The sequence below is a fragment of the Oncorhynchus mykiss genome, chromosome 9 (assembly GCF_013265735.2).
Source record: "Oncorhynchus mykiss isolate Arlee chromosome 9, USDA_OmykA_1.1, whole genome shotgun sequence".
NCBI lineage: Eukaryota > Metazoa > Chordata > Actinopteri > Salmoniformes > Salmonidae > Oncorhynchus > Oncorhynchus mykiss.
This window is the reverse complement of record NC_048573.1, coordinates 21,405,218-21,429,496: the sequence shown is the minus strand read 5'-3', so window position 1 is coordinate 21,429,496 and position 24,279 is coordinate 21,405,218. Positions and strand designations below refer to the sequence as shown.

The following is a 24,279-nucleotide window of genomic DNA, read 5'->3' as shown; positions in this document are numbered from 1 at the left end:
CACTTAGGCCTGACTATCTCTTAGAAAATAACATGAAGATGAGTCGGTCTTATTAGTGATAAGATCCACATAAATATATGCAGGCATAATAACATGTAAATATGGTTCCATTTTATTCTAAGTGACACATAACCAAGTAGCAGGCAAAAGTTTTATTGCAGCGTACTTTATCACTTCATAAAGTGGCAGGCCTAGGATACCATTAGAGACCACCTGCCATACCAATTTGTGGATTTCAATGAACCCGTCAGGAAAATACTATTTTGGCCATGTAATTTTAAGTGTAATACCTTTTGACAAAATGTGGTGAAATTGGTCTAGAAGTTCATGAACATGAATTGATGTGGTGAAAACTGGAGGACAGCATTAACTCAATAGCTTGCACAGGTGACATGTGTGCTTAAATTCTGTTTTAGGTCTATGTTATGTACTTTCTAACCATGTTAAATCACATCCTTCTCAAATATCCTGAGAATATCCTTCTCAGAATGTTGGTGTATCTCGTAGTAGTAAAATAGTGTGCATGACTGCCTAGTAGTAAAACAGTGTGCATGACTGCCTAGTAGTAAAACAGTGTGCATGACTGCCTAGTAGTAAAATCGTGTGCATGACTGCCTAGTAGTAAAATAGTGTGCATGACTGCCTAGTAGTAAAACAGTGTGCATGACTGCCTAGTAGTAAAATCGTGTGCATGACTGCCTAGCCTCTATCCCTCTCAATCCGGTAGGAAATGTGATGTGATCACGAGGGGATCAGAAATCCTGGCATCCAGTCATGCGCTAATGTGGTATTTAAAGGCTAGAGGTTTATTTGGATGGTGTGTGGGCAATTAGCTGCCTACAAGAGGACACAAGTGCGCACTGAGAGGACACAAGTGCGCACAGAATATCAACTATGAAGTGATGTGGTTTCGAGTAAGGTACTGACTTCTATTAGAGTGTGATTGAATAAAGAGAATTCGTTGATCCACTGTTCCATTTAGCTAACTTTCTGGTGTGCGTATTTTTGCCTATTCATTGCCTATGTGGAAGTACGGTTTGTTGGTGCTTTTCGGCGCCCTATTTGTGCGCGGGCAGTTTCCGAGGGAATGTGTGACTCTGGAGGGACTTCGGAGTGGTCAGTGTTGTCCATCCCCGTTTGGGGTCGCGAATGACGCCTGCGGGTCCGCCACAGGACGTGGACAGTGTATTTCGATAGCGGCAGACGCAAGTCCACACGGCCCCCAGTACCCCCACGATGGACGGGATGACCGTGAACGTTGGCCCATCCGCTACTTCAACCGAACCTGCCAGTGCAACGGGAATTTCACCGGTTATGATTGTGGCCGTTGTATGCATGGATTGACCGGGTTAAACTGTGACCAACCCGTCGCTATCGGTACGTTTTGTTTTATCTCACTTTAAAACAAATAATCAAATGTTGCAGTTTAATTTAATTGAAATCACCAGTCCACATATCTGTTGAATAAAATAAGCTATGGTGTAAAGTCCTTAAGTATAAATACTTGAATACTACTTAAGTAGTTTTTGGGGTTATCTGTACTTTACTTTACCAATTATATTTTTGACTACTTTTACTTTAACCTTACTACATTCTTAATGAAAATAATGTACTTTTTACTCCACACATTTTTCCTGACAGCCAAAAGAACTACATTGTGAATGCTTAGCAGGACAGGAAAATTGTCTAATTCACACACTTATCAAGGTAACATCCCTGATCATCCCTACTGCCACTGATCTGGCAGACCCACTAAACACATGCTTCGTTTGTAAATTATGTCTGAGTGTTGGAGTGTGCTCCTGGCAATCCTAAATAAATAAAAAAAATGGTGCCGTCTGGTTTGCTTACTATAAGTAATTTGAAACAATTTATACTTTTACTTTTGATACATAAGTATATTTGAGTAATTTGAGTAATTACAATTACTTTTTATACTTAAGTATATGTAAAACCAAATACTTTTTGACTTTTACTCAAGTAATATTTTACTGGGTGACTTTCACTTTTACTTGGAGTCATTTTCTATTAAGGTAACTTTACTTGTACTCAAGTATGACAGTTGGGTACTTTTTCCACTACTGAAAATAAGTAAATGATAGCCTATCACAAACAACCTCTATACACCGCACCAATGCGCTGTACTTTACCAGGCTGTTGTCATAGACTAGACGTAACATAGTAAACGAAAATCCGGGACGCTCAAATCAGTAGGCCTGGATGTATGGTATGGTTGAATACGTCAGAAGGTTACTTAAGGCAAAAACGAAAGAAGGGTGATGCGAATGTCTAAACCCAAAGTTTGCGTGTTCGAATTTCATCACGGACAACTTTAGCATTTTAGCTAATTATCAAGTTTACAACTACTTACTACCTTTTAGCTACTTGGCAACTACTTAGCATGTTAGCGAACCCATCCCCCCAAATTAACCTTAACCCTTTAACCTAACTCCTACCCATAACCTTAACCCCTAACCAGGGTGGAAAAATAACAAATAAGCATGCTTTTTAATGTTTTTAAAACAAATGTATTAGTAGTAAGAAGTAATGTGGTATATTGCTACATTGTATTTTTGTGACCTGAGTCTTTCAACCAATGTATGTTAAAATAAATCATTTAGATACAATAGTAAAAAGTAAAACAGGTAAACAGTTCTACAAATGAACATCAAGAATCAACAAAGTGCCTGTCCTGCCACAAAATGCTGAGTGATACGACTTATTTATTGGTATTAGTTCAGGGCTTTAACGCTGATTTTCTTTTATTAGGAGTACATACATTTATATTTAGGAGTACAAACAAAAATGTAGGTCCACAATACGATTATTTGAGTGTTTTAACGATAAGAAATGACAACTGGAATAAAACATTTTTGGAATGTTCCATGTTCAATCAAGCACAATTTACCCCCAAATATTTGAGTCATTAGGTTTGATAAAAATGTTCAGCTACCCCTTTAAAGGGTGGCCATTACCATGGTAACGGCACTCCCTGTCTGTCAGAGATGATAATCTCATGTCTGCTCTACCAGCATACAGTTGCAGCAAACTCAAAACTAATATTGAAAAACAATCTAGCGATTGAATAAAGCAATGTAACTAGCCAAGAAACAGGAGGACAAAGTCACACTTTAGTAGCCTTTCAGGTCAATTTGACCAACTTCTACGTTTGGGTTGAAAAAAAACGGTTCCCAAATGCTGTGTGTGATCACACGCCAAAGTGGCTGGTGAAATATACATTTTTACCCGCTAATAACAAAATCTACCCATATTTGGCTGGTGATGGGTGTTACTTTCCCACCCTGCCCCTAACCCCTAACGTTAGCCATCTAGCTAACGTTAGCATTAGCCACCTAGCTAACATAGCCACAACAAATTGGAATTTGAAACATATATGTATAGCTAATTCATAACATATTGTACGAATTGTAATTCGTAACATATTATATTAATTGTAATTCGTAGCATATCATATGATGATGGAAATACACAAATTAATATTATACCAAATGTAACATATCACATTAATTTAAGTCCCAGATTGTCGTTTACTATGTCTTTGAGTGAAGGTTGACTTTATGCACTGCCAGTCAACTGGTTGAAAGCCACATTTCTACACAGACTATGGAAAGCATACAATACATTTTTTTTTTAAAGGACACGAATGTCGTTACATATAGCTGCATTTTATGTTTAATATAATTAATTACCTTTTTGCCTCATATTCAGGCAATGGTGTATGCGTAAAGATTAACCGTGACTGCTGATAGGTTACATACCCAATAATTTCTTAATTTCTTTCCACAAAAGAAGGTGCTCATTAACGTATGAATGACTAAGTTAATCAAATGTTATTTTTCTCTTTAATTCTTCAGTCCGGAGAAACGTGATGCAGCTAAGTGCGGATCAGAAGCGAGCTTTCGTGACCGCACTAGACCAGGCCAAGCGCACCGTACATCCGGACATTATGATAGCTACGCGGCGATACCAGGATGTCTTCGGACCCGATGGAAACACCCCGCAGTTTGAGAACATCACCATCTACAATTACTTTGTGTGGACCCACTACTATTCGGTCAGCAAGACCTTCTTGGGGGACGGCCAGCCGAGCTTTGGCGGAGTTGACTTCTCTCACGAAGGTCCCGGTTTTGTGACCTGGCACAGGTTTCACCTGCTCCAACTTGAGCGCGACATGCAGGTGAGATGGGGTGTCCCTGCATGTAATATGAACTGAAATAGTCAATAATAATGCAAATAACTACTTTTTTTAGTGTGCCTGATATTCAATTGGATATCACAATATAATAGTCCGTTATCTAATGGTATGATGGATTTTCACCACCAGCAAAATCCATTTTAATCTGTAGGCTGGGCCTATTTATTACCCATCAATAGTCATTTCACTTTCCCTATTGTTTGCTTGAATTAGTGCCGCATTAAGCGTGAGGATATCTTTAGAGATGAAGCAATGTTGTACCATAATCAAGCAAGCTTTGCAGAAAATGTGCTTAAGCGTTTACTAGTCTGAGCCTAGATTTCCCATCTAATAGGGCACAAAAGAGCATCTGTTGCTCTTAGTTATTTCTTGAATTATGCATTACTAATTGGCATTACTGACAAACGACTGTTTATTGTTTTCAAAGATCTTTATCTTGGATGTCAGTAGGCCAGCGATATTAGGCCTCAGCAATAAAGACAAATCATTATTTCATACAATGGAAAAAGTTGAATCAGGTGCAGCTAAATATTGAGATTGAGATGTATGTTGCTGGATTAAAATAATGCAGGCACGATATACTTCTCCATGACCATTTGTAACAATTTTATTTGCAGTTCATTATTGTGGTTTCTAATTGCACAAACTAATGATTGTAATTGTGTGCCCTTTATGTAATTCATTCTAACCCTACTCTCAATTTAGGATATGCTCCAAGACCCTTCCTTTGCCCTGCCCTACTGGAACTTTGCCATTGGTGGAAGCACCTGTGACATCTGCACAGATGACCTATTGGGAGCGAGGAGCAACCTCAATATGAATTCCATCAGCACCAACTCCATCTTCTCCAACTGGAGGGTGATCTGTGAGAGTGTGGAGGACTATGACACACTGGGAACCATCTGCAACAGTAAGCATTCAGTAGTGCGCTTATATCCTTCCAAGTTTGAAAGAAAACACCCTATATGGTGGGTAGAAGTTGCCTGTAGGCACAGATCTAGGATCAGCTCACCTTCCTGAAATGTTAAAATGTGTAAAAGTCATTGAAATTATAGAAACATGCTCACATGGAACACCTCAGTGTCACCATTCCATATTGTGATACTTGTTTGCTATCATTACTATCATTGCTTACGCCCGGTTCACTATTCATACTTTGGTGCTATTGGCGCAACACCTTGTCTGACAACGAGACAAAAATGGCGCCGTACTGGATGGCCGCAGTTTGGCAAGCTCCGACCCAATTTAGCTATTTTGTGATTATTGTGTACTTTATTTTTACTTTATTTTCCGATCGAGGATTTGCTACCAACAGGAATCTTGAAACAGCAATATTATTTGCTTTTCGGAAACATGGCTGTCGGACAAGATACCCCCCATGGCTATCCAACTCGATGGATTCTCCATTCACCTGGCAGACAGGACAGTGGAGTCGGGGAAATTGAAGGGGGGAAGGGTTTGCCTCTATATCAACACCAACTGGTGTGCTAACTCCAGCACGGTGGAAGTCTCAACCCACTGTTCACACATCTTGGAATACCTGATGGTCAAATGCCGACCATTCTACCTCCCAAGGGAATTTTCAGCTATTATTGTGACTGTTGTTTACAGTCTACCTCAGGACAAGAAAATAACAAGCTGGCATTTAACGAACTGTACAAAGCAAGAAAAAAGCAAGAACATCTACACCCAGCTTCCATCAACACTTCTCCAACACCACTAGGGGTGATAAAGACCACTGTTATTCTACCCACAAGCAAGCATATAAGGCCCTCCCTTGTCCGCTATTTTGAAAATCAGATCATGACTCCATACTCCTGCTTCCTGTTTACAAGCAAAAACTCAAACAGGAAGTACCCGTAACTCGCTCTGTTGAGAAATGGTCACCAGAATCAGAGATTAAGCTACAGGACTGCTTTGCTAGCGCTGATAGGAATAGGTTTCAAGACTCTGCCGATAACATTGACGAGCTAACCACCTTTATCACTGGCTTCATTAGGAAATGCATCAGCGACATTGTCCCCACAGTGAGGGTTTGCTGCTTCCCCAATCAAAAGACCTGGATTAACACCAAGGTTGAAGCTAAACCAAAGGACAGGGCTACCGCACACACAGCTATTGTAGACAACCCTGAGGCTACGGCTGAGGACATGAACAAGTACAAGTCTCGCTATGACTGCAACAGAGTCATCAAATGAGCAACAGGACAAAATAGGAATAAGGTGGAATCAAATTACACAGACAATGTGGCAGGGGCTACAGTCCATTACAGATTACAAAGGAAGACCAAACTGTGATCTACCCGACGAAGCTTCTCTACCAGACAAACTCATTTTTTGCACGCTTTGACAACAACAACACTGTGCCGGGTGTGAGGGCTGTGACCGACCCAGAGGATTGGGTGATCTCGCTCTCCAAGGCCAACGTGAGAAAGGTCTTTAATAAGGTCAACACCCGCAAGGCCGGTGCGGCCCGACGTTATTCCAGGGCGCATTCGCAGAACAGCTGGCAGGCATATTCACTGTAATTTTCAACTTCTCCTTGTCTCAGTCTGTAATCCTCACATGTTTTAAGATGACCACCATCATTCCTGTCCCCATGAACTCTAAGGCTTCATGCCACAATGACTACTGCCCTGTAGCACTCACTTCTGTAATCATGAAGTGCTTTGAGAGGCTGATTATGGCACACATTAACTCCACCATCCCATTCACCCTAGACCCACTCCAATTTGCATACCACCCCAACAGATCCAAAGATGACGCAATCTCAATTGCTCTCCACCCTCCCCTCCCCTGCCCTCACCCACCCGGATAAGAGGAATACCTACAGTATGTGAGAATGTTGTTCATTGACTACAGCTCAGTGTTCAACACCATTGTCCCGGCCAAGCTCGTCACCAAGCTTAGGACTCTGGGTCTGAACACCTCTTTCTGCAACTGGATGCTGGACTTCCTGACAGGCCGACCCCAGGTGGTGAGGGTAGGCAACATCACTTCCGCCACACTGTACTCTCTGTTCACCCACGACTGCATCAAGTATGCTGACAACACAACTGTTTGAAAGGCCTGATCACCGGCGACGATGAGTCAGCCTACAGGGAGGAGGTCAGAGACCTGGCAGTGGGGTGCCAGAACAACAACCTCTCTCTCAACAACAGTAAGACCAAGACGCTGATCGTGGACTACCGGAAACGGGTACATCGACGGGTCTGCAGTGGACCAGGTCGAGAGCTTCAAGTTCCTCCGTATCCAAATCACTAAAGACTTAAAATGGTCCAAACACACTCACAACTTCTATCCCCAAGCAATAAGACTGATAAATAGCTAACAAAATAGCTACACGGACTGAGTAAACCTTGTATCTCTATTAACCTTTTATGTACATTTTTGCACTCTCTATGCATACTCACAGAGCCCTACACACTCACACACACTCACTCACTCCATCATCTGCTCACTCACACATAATATTAACATACATTTATACTGACTCTACACACACACACACACTCACATACAAGCTTCTGCTACTCTGCTCATCTTATATCACCTTACACCTATACATAACTACCTCCATCACACCAGTATCCCAGCACATTGTAAATATGGTACAGGAACTGTATATATTATGTTTACTTTCTTATTGTGTTCTTCATATTTCTTCTTTCTTGTGTGGTCTTCCGAGTATTACATTGTTATTGATTATTGCATTGATGGGTTTTGAGTTTTCAAGAAATGCATTTCACTGTACTTGTGAATGTGACAGTAAAACTTGAAACTAGGGTTTCAAAGCGGAGGGGGCCTTGGACCTTCTTCTCCAATAGGGTGATTCCTGGAAGGAAGGTTGGAAGTAGGAAGAAAGGAAAGAAGGAAGAAAGAATGGAAGGAAGACTGAACGAAAGGAGCATCTAAATAGTATTTAAACTGGGCCCGGGTGTGTCCTTTAGCACTTGCAAACTTCCCAAGCCTATTTACTATCGCCTCTATTAGCCCAGGTTACTGAGACCCCTCTTAACCCTCTCCTCTCTCCCCCCCAGACACTGAGACCACCCCCATCAGGAGGAACCCAGCAGGTAACGTGGCCCGCCCCATGGTGCAGCGTCTCCCTGAGCCCCAGGATGTTGCAGACTGCCTGCAGGTGAACACCTTTGACACCCCTCCCTACTACTCCACCTCCTCAGAGAGCTTCAGAAACACCATTGAGGGTGAGTGGCTATTGCTGGTCTACACCAATAGATGCAGTCATTCACATTGATGCACACAGATATCACAGACACCTACACATACTGTACATATGCTTACAACCCTCAACTGAACATTGAGGGTTGTTGTGAATGCTGACATACACAACCGTCTTAGCCAACAGAGAAAGAGGCAAATCTGTCACTCTTTGAGCTTTAGATCTCCGGGAAGGTGTGATGTCGCTGATGTACTCCAGCCAAAATGCTATGGGCGAGTTTCACATCCATTAAGCATTATTCCCTGTATTTAATCTCAAACTACTTGTGTTGTGTGCGCAGGCTATAGTGCCCCCCAGGGAAACTACGACCCTGTGGTACGGAGCCTTCACAACCTGGCCCACCTGTTTCTAAATGGAACAGGCGGACAGACACACCTCTCGCCTAACGACCCCATCTTCGTGCTGCTCCACACTTTCACCGATGCCATCTTTGACGAGTGGCTCAGGAGGCACGCCCCAGGTAATAGATCCCATCCTACGACTGATGTCATGTTCAAGACCTGATCATTGTCTTCCTGTGCTAGTATCTTTGTCTATGCTTGCTTGTCTGAAAATGTGATGCTCTTCCATCCTTTTGCCAACTAATCTACACTGAGTGTAGAAAACATTAAGAACATCTTCCTAATATTGAGTTGCAGCCCCCCCCTTTAGACCTCAGAACAGCCTCAATTCGTCGGGGCATGGAGTCTAAAATGTGTCGAAAGCATTCCACATTTATGCTGGCCCATGTTGACTCCAATGCTTCCCACAGTTGTGTCAAGTTGGCTTGATGTTCTTTGGGTAGTGGACCATTCTTGATACGCACCGTAAACTGTTGAGCATGAAAACCCCAGCAGCTTTGCATTTCTTAACACAAACTGGTGCACATGGCACCTACTACCATACCCTGTTTAAAGGCACTTCAATATTTGGTCTTGCCCATTCACCTTCTGAATCGCACACTTACACAATCCATGCCTCAATTGTCTCAAGGCTTAAAAATCATTCTTTAACTGGTCTCCTCCCCTTCATTTACACTGATTGAAGTGAATTTGAAGTGAAGTGACATCAATAAGGGATCATAGCTTTCACCGGGATTCACCTGGAAAGTCTATGTCATAGAAAGAGCAGGATTTCCTAATGTTTTGTACACTCACTGTATGTGTTTGTTGAATATGCTGTATTTTACAGGTTGCTTTTTACCTTGTAGTTACTTCTAAATTACATGGTAAAATTGTAATTACACATCAATTACATGATTACTTTGTAAACTAAGATTCATAATAGACACACCACTATGCAACATTTGTTTAGCTCTAGGAGCCTTTTTTTGTTGTATGTCAGGGCCATTTGTTCAGAAGCTGACTCTTAGCTGATATATTTTGCAGATTCTGCAGTCTATCCTTCAGAGAATGCCCCCATTGGTCACAACAGGGGGTACAACATGGTTCCCTTCTGGCCTCCAGTGACCAACGCTGAGATGTTTCTTACAGCCCCTGAGAACCTTGGCTACTCCTATGAGGCCGAATGGCCAGGTGTGTATTGTCAATATACATACAGGCTGAATGGACAGATGTGTATTGCCAATATAAATACATGCTGAATGGCCAGACGTGTATTGCCAATATAAATACAGGCTGGATGGCCAGATGTGTATTGCCAATATAAATACAGGCTGGATGGCCAGATGTCTATTGCCAATATAAATACAGGCTGGATGGCCAGATGTGTATTGCCAATATAAATACAGGCTGGATGGCCAGATGTGTATTGTCAATATAAATTCATTATGGATATTTGTCCTATCTACTATGTATATAACAATGTGGTCCACGTGTTAAACAGTACCAGACAAAAGTTTGGACACCTCCACTATGGTCCACCATTCCAGGATTTTTCTTTATTTGTACTATTTCCTACATTGTAGAAAACATCAAAAGTATCAAACAACACATATGGAATCATGTAGTAACCAAAAAAGTGTTAAACAATATTTTATATTTGAGATTCTTAAAAGTAGCCGCCCTTTGCCTTGATGACAATTTTTTTGTTAATGCGTTTGAGCCAATCAGTTGTGTGGCAATAAGGTAGGGGTGGTATACAGAAGATAGTCCTATTTGGTAAAAGACTAAGTCCATATTATGGCAAGAACAGCTCAAATAAGCGAAGAGAAACGACAGTTCATCATTACTTTAAGACATGAAGGTCAGTCAATGCGGACATTTCAAGAACTTTGAAAGTTTCTTCAAGTGCAGCCGCAAAAACCATCAAGCGCTATGATGAAACTGGCTCTCATGATGACTGCCACAGGAAAGGAAGACCCAGAGTTACCTCTGCTGCAGAGGATAAGTTCATTAGAGTTACCAGCCTCAGAAATTGCAGCCCAAATACATGCTTCACAGACTTCAAGAAACAGACACATCTCAACATCAACTTTTCAGAGGAGACTATGTGAATCAGGCCTTCAGGGTGAATTGCTGCAAATAAACCACTACTAAAGGACACCGATAGGAAGAAGAGACTTGCTTGGGCCAAGAAAAGTGAGCAATGGACATTATAGCGGTGGAAATCTATCCTTTGGTCCAAATGGGATATTTTTGGTTCCAACCGCCGTGTCTTTGTGAGACGCAGATTAGGTGAACGGATGATCTCTGCATGTGTGGTTCCCAACTTGAAGCATGAAGGAAGAGGTGTGATGGTGTGGGGGTGCTTTGCTGGTGACACTGTGATTTATTTAGAATTCAAGGCACACTTAACCAGCATGGCTACCACAGCATTCTACACGACACACCATCCCATCTGGTTTGTGCTTAGTGGGACAGTCGTTTGTTTTTCAACAGGACAATGACCCAACACACCCCAGGCTGTGTAAGGGCTATTTGATCAAGAAGGAGAATGATGGAGTGCTGCATCAGATGACCTGGCCAGCACAATCACCCAACCTCAACTCAATTGAGATGGTTTGGGATGAGTTGGACCGCAGAGTGAAGGAAAAGCAGCCAACAAGTGCTCAGCATATGTGGGAACTCTTTCAAAACTGTTGGAAAAACATTCTAGGTGAAGCTGATTGAGAGAATGCCAAGAATGTCTAAAGCTGTCATCAAGGCAAAAGGTGGCTTTGAAGAATCTAAACTCTAAAATATATTTAGATTTGTTTAACACTTTTTTGGTTACTACATGATTCCATATGTGTTATTTCATAGTTTTGATGTCTTCACTATTATTCTACAATGTAGAAAATAGTACAAATAAAGAAAAACCCTTGAATGAGTAGGTGTGTCCAAACGTTTGACTGGTACACATATATATATATATATATATATATACACAGTGCCTTGCGAAAGTATTCGGCCCCCTTGAACTTTGCGACCTTTTGCCACATTTCAGGCTTCAAACATAAAGATATAAAACTGTATTTTTTGTGAAGAATCAACAACAAGTGGGACACAATCATGAAGTGGAACGACATTTATTGGATATTTCAAAAATGTTTAACAAATCAAAAACTGAGAAATTGGGCGTGCAAAATTATTCAGCCCCTTTACTTTCAGTGCAGCAAACTCTCTCCAGAAGTTCAGTGAGGATCTCTGAATGATCCAATGTTGACCTAAATGACTAATGATGATAAATACAATCCACCTGTGTGTAATCAAGTCTCCGTATAAATGCACCTGCACTGTGATAGTCTCAGAGGTCCGTCAAAAGCGCAGAGAGCATCATGAAGAACAAGGAACACACCAGGCAGGTCCGAGATACTGTTGTGAAGAAGTTTAAAGCCGGATTTGGATACAAAAATATTTCCCAAGCTTTAAACATCCCAAGGAGCACTGTGCAAGCGATAATATTGAAATGGAAGGAGAATCAGACCACTGCAAATCTACCAAGACCTGGCCGTCCCTCTAAACTTTCAGCTCATACAAGGAGAAGACTGATCAGAGATGCAGCCAAGAGGCCCATGATCACTCTGGATGAACTGCAGAGATCTACAGCTGAGGTGGGAGACTCTGTCCATAGGACAACAATCTTGTATATTGCACAAATCTGGCCTTTATGGAAGAGTGGCAAGAAGAAAGACATTTCTTAAAGATATCCATAAAAAGTGTCGTTTAAAGTTTGCCACAAGCCACATGGGAGACACACCAAACATGTGGAAGAAGGTGCTCTGGTCAGATGAAACCAAAATTGAACTTTTTGGCAACAATGCAAAACGTTATGTTTGGCGTAAAAGCAACACAGCTGAACACACCATCCCCACTGTCAAACATGGTGGTGGCAGCATCATGGTTTGGGCCTGCTTTTCTTCAGCAGGGACAGGGAAGATGGTTAAAATTGATGGGAAGATGGATGGAGCCAAATACAGGACCATTCTGGAAGAAAACCTGATGGAGTCTGCAAAAGACCTGAGACTGGGACGGAGATTTGTCTTCCAACAAGACAATGATCCAAAACATAAAGCAAAATCTACAATGGAATGGTTCAAAAATAAACATATCCAGGTGTTAGAATGGCCAAGTCAAAGTCCAGACCTGAATCCAATCGAGAATCTGTGGAAAGAACTGAAAACTGCTGTTCACAAATGCTCTCCATCCAACCTCACTGAGCTCGAGCTGTTTTGCAAGGAGGAATGGGAAAAAAATTCAGTCTCGCGATGTGCAAAACTGATAGAGACATACCCCAAGCGACTTACAGCTGTAATCGCAGCAAAAGGTGGCGCTACAAAGTATTAACTTAAGGGGGCTGAATAATTTTGCACGCCCAATTTTTCAGTTTTTGATATGTTAATAAAGTTTGAAATATCCAATAAATGTCGTTCCACTTCATGATTGTGTCCCACTTGTTGTTGATTCTTCACAAAAAAATACAGTTTTATATCTTTATGTTTGAAGCCTGAAATGTGGCAAAAGGTCGCAAAGTTCAAGGGGGCCGAATACTTTCGCAAGGCACTGTATATATATATATATTTTTTTTTTACCATGGTTAGAGTCAATCTGTGACTCTTTGCTAGTGTCACATTCCATACAATTACAAATTTAACTGTTATAACTCTTGTCTCCTCACTATAGCTGCTCCTTTCACTTTGACCGAGATCATCACCATTGCCATGGTGGCGGCCCTGGTCATCGTGGCTGTAATCTTTGCTGCCACCACATGTGTTGTGCGCGCCCGCTCCTACAGCAAACTGGAGGGCCGCCAGCCCCTGCTGGGTGAACAGTACCAACGCTATGATGACGACAAAAGCCAATCCGTGGTCTGAGCTGAATGTGAAACTACAGGGTCATGCTCATTAGGGCACAACAGAAAATGTGTAGTCGTTCCCTGTTTTTGTCCGATTTTCTTTTGTTTATTGACTAATGAACTTGATTCAGGCTTAGTGGAATGTCACATATTTACATACTTTTGTATTGTTTGCAGTTATGTAATTAGATTACAAATTCATGTTTTTATCATTTCAAATGCCGTATAATATGCGTCACAAACTATATTCCGGGAGTGGTCAAATGTTGGCAATGGAGGGTGGCAGTGTGGGTAGAATTAGGTGCGTTAATGCTGGTCGGGAACAAAAACCTGCACACGGCGGCCCGTCCTCTCATGGCCAAGTTTGACCACAACTGTTGTAGTCCATAAAATGGAATCTAATTGAATGTATTACTCATAATATGGAATCTAATCGACCCTGTCACTCATTCTACTATTACTATTTCGGAATGCTTTGACCTGTATAACTATAGATTCTGAGGATAACAATGATTTTCTGTAAATGTGTAAACATATTTCATTTTATTTGAATCATTTTGGTTCAAAATGGAACATTTTTAATTCCATTGAAAATATGAGTTGATTAAAGAAAATAAAAGATTAAGATTTTTTCTTGTATTATTATAATTTCTGCAACACATGTGGAGTGTAATGTCATAATTCATACATAAGCACTCTCCTTAAATATAATTTAAAGAATAGAAAAACAACAGGGTCATATCTAAAAAGTTGAATAGCCTAGTTTCCCACTCTGGTGTAAGTCATGTAAATTTCCATGAATTGCCACAAGGTGGTAGAAGTGAAGTTGAATACAACTTGAACAGAGTAGTGAGGGAAAGGACTGTCAATCAAGGCTAAATGTGTTGCTTTGAATACACATATGATCATGAATTAGATTTTACATTCACATTTTAGTCAGTTAGCAGACGCTGTTATGCAGAGTGACTTACAGTAACGAGTGCAAACATTTTAATACTTTTTTCGTAGATCAAGCTTAGGTTAATTAGTTTGCTTTTAAAAGATAGCTTTTAAAATGTATTGATTTTATTATGCTGGTATAATAAAATGTAGCCTAATAACGATGTAGCATACAACTATGCAAATAGGCTACAGGCCTATTGGTTTGAATTCAAATACATACAGCACGAAAGACCGCTTACTGTAACCTACTTTGCTAGCATAAAATGTCAATTTAGTCGTTTGTATGATTGAAGTGATGATTAGTAAATTACTGTAGGTTACCATATGGATGTATTTTGTGCACAATAAACCAAAACATATGCTGTGACAGTTGCCTTACGATTACAGCAAACAGGCGTGGTTTCAAAGTCCCACCTGTCTGGGTTCATAAGCTCCATATGGGTGTCTCTGTGGCTGTTATCCAACTGTGCTGTTCGACTGTTGTTTCAGTGGACACGACTGACACCGGCGGACGGGACTTCCAAAACTACAATTTTCACGAATGAGTGTAGTGGCTTTGCAGTAGGCATCATAACGGGATATGTATATATTTTGTTGTGGATTGCACACTATATTTTGAATTGGTGAGAATAATCGGATGGGGCAACTTTGTTTTTGAATTACTTTTCTCTGCAACTGTGTGCCTATAGATATATAGAAGTCGCTTTCAACCTCGGATCTCAGACCATCCTAAAACATTCATAGACGCATACGGATAAGAAGGCTTTTCGAAAGTTTAAAACCATCAAGGCTATGACCTTTTATTTTCTTTGAACGTGAAGTCAGCGCGAGTCCTCAAGCCACGGAACCCTATAATTTGCTCTCTCGGTTGTTCCTATTGCACATTTTGAAAAACGTAGCATATATATATTTTTTTTTTTTCGTTTATAGGCCTAGTCTTACTGTAATTCTACAATGGACGGGGAACACGTCTTACGCGATTTTAAAGATATTGAGACGAAGTTGGGTCGCAAAGTTCCTGAAAGTCTCATTCGTTCCCTTGCAGGAGGAAATAATCATCATGACAAACATGAGGATACAAAATTGGCGACACCGAAAAACCAGTCGAACTCTGCTGATTTGAAACGACTGGAGAGCAAGATGTTATTTTTGAGACAGGAAATGGTAAGTGATTGTCCCAAAGATGCGTCTCCAAATATATTTAATTCAGTCTGTCCCTGTCGGTTTGGATCAGTGAGTTGCTTCATACCACAGGAGGTTGGTGGCACCTTAATTGAGGAGGACTGGCTCGTGGTAATGGCTGGAGCGGAATTAGTGGAATGGTTTCAAACACATCAAACACATATTTTTCATGTGCCATTCCATTGGCTCCGTTCCAGCATTTATTATGAAACATCCTCCCCTCACCAGCCTCCTGTGCTTCATACAGTAAGCATTTGATAAAGTTTTTTGACTACCGAAGCAGACATCCAAAACAGGTACTGTTGCAATTCGACCAGGCTTTTTCAAGTCAGTTCACTGCATTTTCAAAACCTTTCTTTATATTCAGTGATGCATTGCATTAAGTGCAATTTACACCAGCCCCCCAGTGTCTGGTCTGGAGCGTGAAGTCTCTGCTAATCGGCTACTGCATAGCAACCAATGATATATATAAACCCTGGATTTCGGATGAGATGTGTTGGCCATTGAGAGGCTTTGAACCGCTTGTCAGCCATATTGGCACTCCCCAGTAGGAGCAGTCCTCCATAGGAATGAAAGAAATTAAACAGTATTTCAATTAAAGACTAAGTTAACATGTATTTAAGCATTTTGTTGGTGTAGTGGAGAGAGTAACATTAGTAATCTAAAATAATTATACTTTAAGGACATTTGTTAAAATATATTATTTCATTTTTTATTTGTATGTTTAGCGCACATAATATGCATTAAGGTGTCTGTAGTAAAATAAATTAGGCAAAAACAAATGTAGAATGTAAATGCATTTCTATAGCTTCCAAAATATTTTTAACACCGGTGAGGGAGTGCCAAGATGGAGGCATGGTGGCTTCAACACAGCACTCCCAAATAGTCATCTAGTGTGTATATAAATTATAGGTTGCAACGGAGTGGTGCCAAAAACCCTGGTCTTCCTAGAAATAATATGTAAATTAGGATCGCTAGAAAGGTGTATATATATATATATATATATAAATAATAGATGGCCACTTTGGGCTCTAAAATTAGTTTATTATGATCAAGTTCTATCCTCGCAGTGAATTATTTCACAACAAATGAAGATATTTAATGAAATAGTGATCCATTATACTACTACATTTGACGTCACACAGGACCATGTGCTGACACAGACCAGTCACATTCATTGCACGTGCACCTAAGGGATTTGCATCTAGCAGCTCTAATAATTTATTTAGTTTTTTGTTTGTTTTATCTAGCATCTCTAAGCAGGATGAAAATGACTACATCGACCATGATCCTTTCCTAGTTACAGCCACCTTTGCAAATGTTTGCCATTCAACAATATGGCGTGCTTCAAATTCAAATACTACCGGTTTTCATGCGCCATCGTGAGTTTTCCAGAGGAATACGTGGATTTGTCAGGGCTTTCACTGTCTACTGGTTTTAATGTATATGAATTTACCCAAGCTAACAAAAGAGCTTTTAGCTGCAGTAGTCTGGTTGTTGTCCAAGGTTATTGCAGCTGTTTGCTTTAGGCAATATTGAACGTTCACTAACCTGTGACATCTTAACTCAGCATGTTATGCAATAACTTCCAGACGCCTGATGGCAATCCAACTTTATTGCCCTTGTGTTCATAGGCTATACTTTTGTCTTCTCAGAAGTTTATGGATTACTTATAATGTGATCGCATGTTAGCCCATTCATAGATGCTAACTACCTTTAGCACCTTTTGATGGTAGTATCTTCTGGCTGGGGGAGATTTGTTAAGAGCCCTGACACTTGCTATAAATGTTAACACGCATCGCTTGCGGTACGGTTCTGGAAAGGAACATATCTTTCATATCAGCAGGAAATATATATATATACAGTGCATTCGAAAAGTATTCAGACCCCTTCCCCTTTTTCCACATTTTGTTACGTTACAGCCTTATTTAAAATGCATGAAATAAAAAATGTTCCTCATCAATCGACACCCCATAATGACAAATGTAAACAGGTTTTTAGAAATATTGGCAAATGTATTAAAAATAAAAAACAGAAATACCTTATTTCCATAAGTATTCAAACCCTTTGTAATGAGACTTAAAATTGAGCTCACGTGCTGCATCCTGTTTTCATTGATCATCCTTGAGATGTTTCTACAACTTGATTGGAGTCCACCAGTGGTAAATTCAAATGATTGGACATGATTTGGAAAGGCACACACCTGTCTATAGGCACACACCTGTCTTACCCAAGAAGGCTCAACGCTGTAGTCGCTGCCAAAGGTGCTTCAACAAAGTACTGAGTAAAGGGTCTTATGTAAATGTGATATTTCAGTTTTCTTTTGCTAAAATTGATTAAAACCTATTTTTGCTTTGTCATTATGGGGAATTGTGTGTAGATTGACGAGAAAAGGGATATTTTAATCAGTTTTAGAATAAGGCTGTAACATAACAAAATGTGGAAAAAGTCAAGGATTCTGAATACTTTCTAATTGCACTGTAAGACAACAAGAGTACTCTGCTGTGTTCCCTCCCTACTATAGTGAATGCCCCATTTGGGCCATCTAAGGCTTTTGTGCTGTTGTCACCTCTTACAATCTCAATTTATTCCTTAATCCAATCAGGCTGCTTTTCTCCTGGCCAGCTGGCTGTTTCACTTCACAATAGTCCACCACAGTGGACACATCATAATATCCATAAAAACACAGAAATGGTTCCAATGGTTTTTCAGCCATTCATTTTTCACATTGTGAATTTTACAAAATATTCAAATTAATTGTTTATTCGGTGTAGGCTTACCTTAGCGTGGCGTTATGATAGCCATGTCATTCTCTCTCGGACAAGGTGAGTTTTATCAATATATTTGCCTCAATTTACTCCAAAAAAGACCCAATGCTAATTATTGATAAAAGTTACCTTGTCCGAGAGAGATTTGCGCATTTATCAAAAGGTCACGCCAGGGTGAGCCTACACTAAACACAGACCTTATATGCTTATATGAAGCGGGCCCACATGAAAAAATGAATGGTAAAAAAAAACAATTGGAAGCTTTTCCGGGTTTTATGACTCATATGGTGGTATTCAACAAGTTGTCTGTATCCATGTAAATCTTGTGTATTCGTCAATAAATATTGCATTAAAATAATGTATATTGTTATAACATAGGGATAAAAACATTTTGTTGAAAAAAAATTGCCTCTAGCCCCGTTTTAGACAAAAGCCCAGAATAATGAAACTTGTTTTAAGCGAAGTTCAGAAAATATCTTAAACTTAACGCTTGTAAGTATTGTTGGAGGGTGGCTAAATCAATCAAGTTTAATAATGACTAACAAACTAAAAAGCAAGCAGCAGTAAATCACATTAGCTAGACCTATCTTGTGATTCAATACCCCATTCGAACCAACTTTAATTGACACTGCTAATACTGTTGTAAAATTCCACTATGCTCTAGCTCAACATGTGTGCACACATAGAGAACGGGTTATATCGGCAAAGCAAACACTTGCAGAATTATGAGCTAAACGGGGCCTGTCACGATCCACTCCCAAGAAAGGGCTCTTTTTTATAAAGCCAGTTGTTCGGGAACATTGTATCAGACATCAGGCGTAATACTTTTTGACTGCTGCCACTAACTATCCATTGGCGTAAATGGCTGGCTATTTGTCGCTGGTAGCCTGGGAGAATCTTTCAGAATGAGACCATAGGCAACCTCCCCCCACCCCGACTCTATGGGGATTGTCATGCTGCGGTGGTAAATCAATGGTGGTACTGTATAGGCATCTGGGCGAGAATGTCCTTCTATGCAGTCACAGGCCCTACTGTTACATGCCAAGGATGGAAGGATTTCCTGTGGCATCCTGTTCTGTTTGTCTTTGTCTACATGTCATTTCCAAAGAGTAGAGTGGTGTCTTTACTATCCCCCAGGGGCAATTTGCTTTTCACCATTACCAAAAGACATGCTGGTGTTGGCATCTCACAAAAATGGAATAGGAAAGCAATATATATAAAAAAACAATATTGTAAGCCTACTTGTTGGAAGTGTGTTATTGTGTGACTTTATAATACATGTGGGTTTCAAGTTGTCCAGTTTCTAGTCCAAATCTATAATGATAAAGGCCTTAAATGTATCTCCTTCTCACACCAAACGCAGGCCCACCTCCGTGCCATCGATGTCAAGCTGATGCAGCAGCTAATATCCATCAACGACGGCATCGAATCCATCAAATGGGTGATGGAGGACAAGGAGGGCCTAGCCAGTCGTGAAAGCAGCCTGACAGGCAGCCTGTACAGCCTATTGGACAGCCAAGATGACACCTCTTCACGCGGCAGCTTCACCAGTCTGCACGACGGACACAGCGATGGATTGGACGGGATATCCGTGGGCAGTTATCTGGATACGTTGGATGAGTTAGCCGAAGACCTTTCGGAACACACTTCTCCGACGGACCTTGATCTATTCTCTGATAAACCTGTTATAGAGGACGAGACTTTCAGCAAGCCAACAATGCGACTCAGAGTGGACTCCGATGAGTACTACTGCTTTGGATAGCTCTGCGTGGCTACGAGGCTAATACAAACGCAGACAAAGACCAGAGGGTTATTTTTGCCTAGCGTTGTCAAGATTTCAAATTCATATCAAATCAAATACAGTTGGCATGGTAACTTTGATAACATTTTTAAATTATGAACTAGGACTTCAACTGGTTGAAATTTGAGTAGTTTAGAAATGTTTCATAAGGTGGCTTGTTCATTGAGTTACTGTGTGAAATATAGAACATGGATTTGTTCCCTTGATGACCTACATTCTTTTCCTGCTGCTAAGTGTTCTATAGTGATGTCACAGTGACATTTAAGTGGTTTTACAAAGGGCAACTATTCACAGTTGTGCTATTTTGTATCTTAAAACCAAATTCATTTTTGGTCTAATGCATGTACATCTCACTAAACCTTAGCTACTTGTCCCTTCACAAAAACAAGTGATGAGCTTTAAACATAATTAGGGATTGAATTGTTATACTGATAGGAGGTTAAAAGTGCAATTTGTAAGTTATCTGTCCCAACAAGAGGAACTGCAACCACAATCAACCTAAAACAAATACAAAATAATGCTAAGTAGTGCACCCTCTTCCTCCTCATTCTTGGTGGTTGCTTGCAGTGCTCTCCAGGAGCGTTGTCCACTTTTTTTTTACAGAAAATCGAACTTACAAAATTGCTTAATAATAATTTTGCTGTTTATTTTTATTGACACAGCTCACTTGGCAAACGTTAGATGAATTTTTCACAATTTTCTTTCAGTGCACACTGACTGTACTCCGAAAAATCTGATACCTCTGTGTCTTGTTTCCCTTTTCACTTAGATACCATGTCTTTGGTTAGCCATTCATCCATCAGAACTAAGGTAATGTAGTATATAAGGAATTAGTGGTAATTTGGAGCATTAGCGGTTCCATGCTGAGACATCGGCTGGAGTGGTTTAGTGGGGCAAAAATACTACATTTCCTTCAGGCTATAGCATCCAAGTGCAATTTGAAATAAAAAAATGATTTTGACAGCTATGTGCTTACATGCTAAACATTGGACAGGTACTTTGCTCTTTCTTACTTTTTTTATTTAGACAGATTGCAGTCAACATTGCCATGCCCAGGTCAACAATTTATTTTTGTTTTGTTTTACCACAAGAGATTAATTGCAAAGAAGTTCCAAAGCGGAAATCTTGAAGTTCACAACACTTAATTAATTGAATTACTAGATGGTATTTTTTGGTTACGTTTAATAACTTAATTTTTGAGCTAGTCAACACTTTCATGACTGGTAACTGACAAGGTTAAGTACAAAAGTAAGGCCATTCATTTCTGTACAAAGATGATTTTGTTTTAAATTCCACTTTCTGTGTCTTCACATGACCTGTGTGTGTTGTGCTCTTCATGTTGCCTACTTTTTAACATTGTAACTTATTGTTTTTATTGGTGTTGAAAAGTCTGTTGGGGAAAGTAATATATTGTGATTTTCTTCTTTCTCAGTTTCTGTGTACTGTTTAGTTTAATCTACATACACGCTAACACACACACACACACACTGGTTCGTATGATTGCCAGCTAATGGTCTATTTGTGGTAACATGCAATTAGTGGAGAGAAATTGACTCCATTTTGGATTATTTAGTAAGACCACAGAAGCGCTCATATGCACATTTTTATGCTGAGACAGTCTTGCTCCATTTTTGTCAGACTAGTGAAGTTCCAACGTGGTAGTTTGAAAAATGTACAATGGAAAATTGTGCTCAGTTTGGGCTAGATTCTATCAGATTCGCACTAGCTGACACCCGTATAGTGGTTGATTTTACATGTCGGCGGTGGAACTGTGTTAGAGCTACAAGCGTCTCCCAGCATTATACCTAAAGCTTTGCTGCACGCAATCGCATTAAGAGAAATCCCATGCAGCCTTGTTTACAAGTTTAAACTCTGGAATGTGAGACATAATCTACACCCCGATTAGGCTGATATAAATCCCCCTTATTTCGCTGAATGATTTTCAATTTGAGCATCATTATTTCTATATAGCCTACTCTTTATCGTTCTAAACTTCTAATGCAAGTGGGGTGGGTGTGGCTTTGTAACAATGATCACAAGAGCAGCTGCTCACCGATTGGATAGCTCCAACGCAGGAACACCTCCGACACCGTCAAAACATCATGCTATTGCCGGTTAACGCTTGATCGGATTAAATCTAGGCCTCTCTTGGAAAAAACACAAAGCAAAGAGGGCTATTACATCTTCTCAATTCATGAAATTAAAGTACATTTTCTTTTTTAAAACATTTGGACTATTAGTGGAAGGAAACCCATTTTGGATTACACTCAAGATTGACATGACTTAACTTCTCATGGACGAGGCATCACGTTACTATACATAAACCTTGGGAGTATTCATCACAAAATATTATAGCCGGATTATGTAAATCAAAACAAATGTACGCCAGAGAGAAGACGGAAACAGAAAAGGAATGCTAACCACAGTGCTTTTTTATGTCCATTTTAATTATTCTCACTAGCTTGTTGCTTTTCTACAGGGATAAGTGCATTTCAAGACTGGAAAGGAGAGGCCCTTGTGGTACAATGAGCAGCCCCAGGACATTCCTCTCCAGTACTCTATTTAACTCTGCATACTATGACACTTCTCCCTTTATTTTTGCATAAATGACAAACTACAATGCCAGCCATTGTAGTCACTAATGCCTCTGAGGCATAGATGATTCTAAGGATGGTTAGCATGCAAAATAAAAACAAATACCCTTGCACGGGGCATGATATAGTTTCCTGGTTCTAATGACATGTTTTCCTTAGCATTGAAGGTGCAGAGATTCACCATATAAACTGAAATAGGAAATGCATAGAATTGTTATTAATCACTGCATACGGATTGGGATGAAAGTGTATGAATTACATTATATCTCAGTCAATACCGCAGTAAAGTAAATGCCTTGTGTACTAAATTGTTGGGTGTCAAACGTATTGGTCACATACTGTTTATCACTTAATATAGGTCTTTCATCTTTTTCAGCCTCACACCTTATTTTCTGAAACCACACTGTACTTGCGTTAAGAAAGGGTCAAATTGAGAATACTGCTGATTCCCCTAACTAACTCATTTTCCAACTAATTTCCTTAGCTAATATACCTTTCAAACCAAGACGTTTTCCCGCCAACTTTAGCATCCCACCAGCTTTTTGTCAACTTTTCTTTAAATCTGAAAGGTATTGCAGTATTCCAATAAAATTACCAGAACCTATCTGACAACAGTTTGAGTTTAATTGTAGCCAACTTTTTATTCACCATAAGAGGAATAAATGACACAATGACTGCTTGTTTTGTCGTATAATTTTAGCAATCAGAAAATGGCAGAGTGATTTAGTGCATCTTTAAAGGTCTCTATAAAAGATGAATGCTGACAAGATTGTGGTAAAAAAAAACATCTCTAAGGGGACCAATTATGCCCAATAATCTTTTCAGGCAACACACCAAATATGCTATGTGAATTAGGTATAATTCACCTTCTTAGTGCCTTTGGCACACTTAAGCCACCTGTCAAGACTAAACAAAGCCAAAATAACCACGCCAGAAAGCCTTGAATGACAGTGTTGAATGACAGTGTGACTTCTGGTTGACTATCTTCCATTAAAACAGATATCATTTGCTCATCATTTCCTGTCGAACAAGCTTAACTGTGTCGACATTGGCAATTCTTTGACTATCCCCTTCAGGAAAAATAAATGACTAGACCTATTGGCCCATAACGTAATTGGAAGATGTCAATAAACAAGAACAGGTTGATTTGCTAATAAACCTTCTATGTGTTGGATTTTCTGAGAAAAGGACAGGGTATAATACCCATGTACAGTCATTGCTATTTTTCTTTCCAAGACGACGACTAAAGGCTTACTTTCTCTCCATGTGCTCATATTCCTTAAGCACCTTTGTGGCAAAATATTCCAAAGCTCTCTCTTT

General features: G+C 40.0%; 2 protein-coding genes across 2 annotated transcripts; both read left to right on the top strand.

The window, feature by feature from the left end:
- The first annotated feature begins 801 nt into the window (after positions 1–801).
- On the top strand, positions 802–14,290 carry LOC110531735 (5,6-dihydroxyindole-2-carboxylic acid oxidase). The gene is made up of 7 exons (XM_021615090.2): positions 802–1,377; positions 3,876–4,198; positions 4,922–5,126; positions 8,256–8,423; positions 8,739–8,918; positions 9,826–9,972; positions 13,501–14,290. Exons 1-7 carry the CDS (start codon positions 1,023–1,025, stop codon positions 13,689–13,691), a joined length of 1,569 nt encoding a protein of 522 aa, XP_021470765.2. The 5' UTR covers positions 802–1,022; the 3' UTR covers positions 13,692–14,290.
- A 764-nt stretch (positions 14,291–15,054) lies between these two features.
- Positions 15,055–23,568, top strand: LOC110531734 (leucine rich adaptor protein 1-like). Its single transcript, XM_021615089.2, has 2 exons — positions 15,055–15,778; positions 19,928–23,568. The coding sequence occupies exons 1-2, from the start codon at positions 15,569–15,571 to the stop codon at positions 20,324–20,326; spliced, it is 609 nt and encodes a 202-aa protein (XP_021470764.1). The 5' UTR covers positions 15,055–15,568; the 3' UTR covers positions 20,327–23,568.
- Positions 23,569–24,279: the final 711 nt, after the last annotated feature.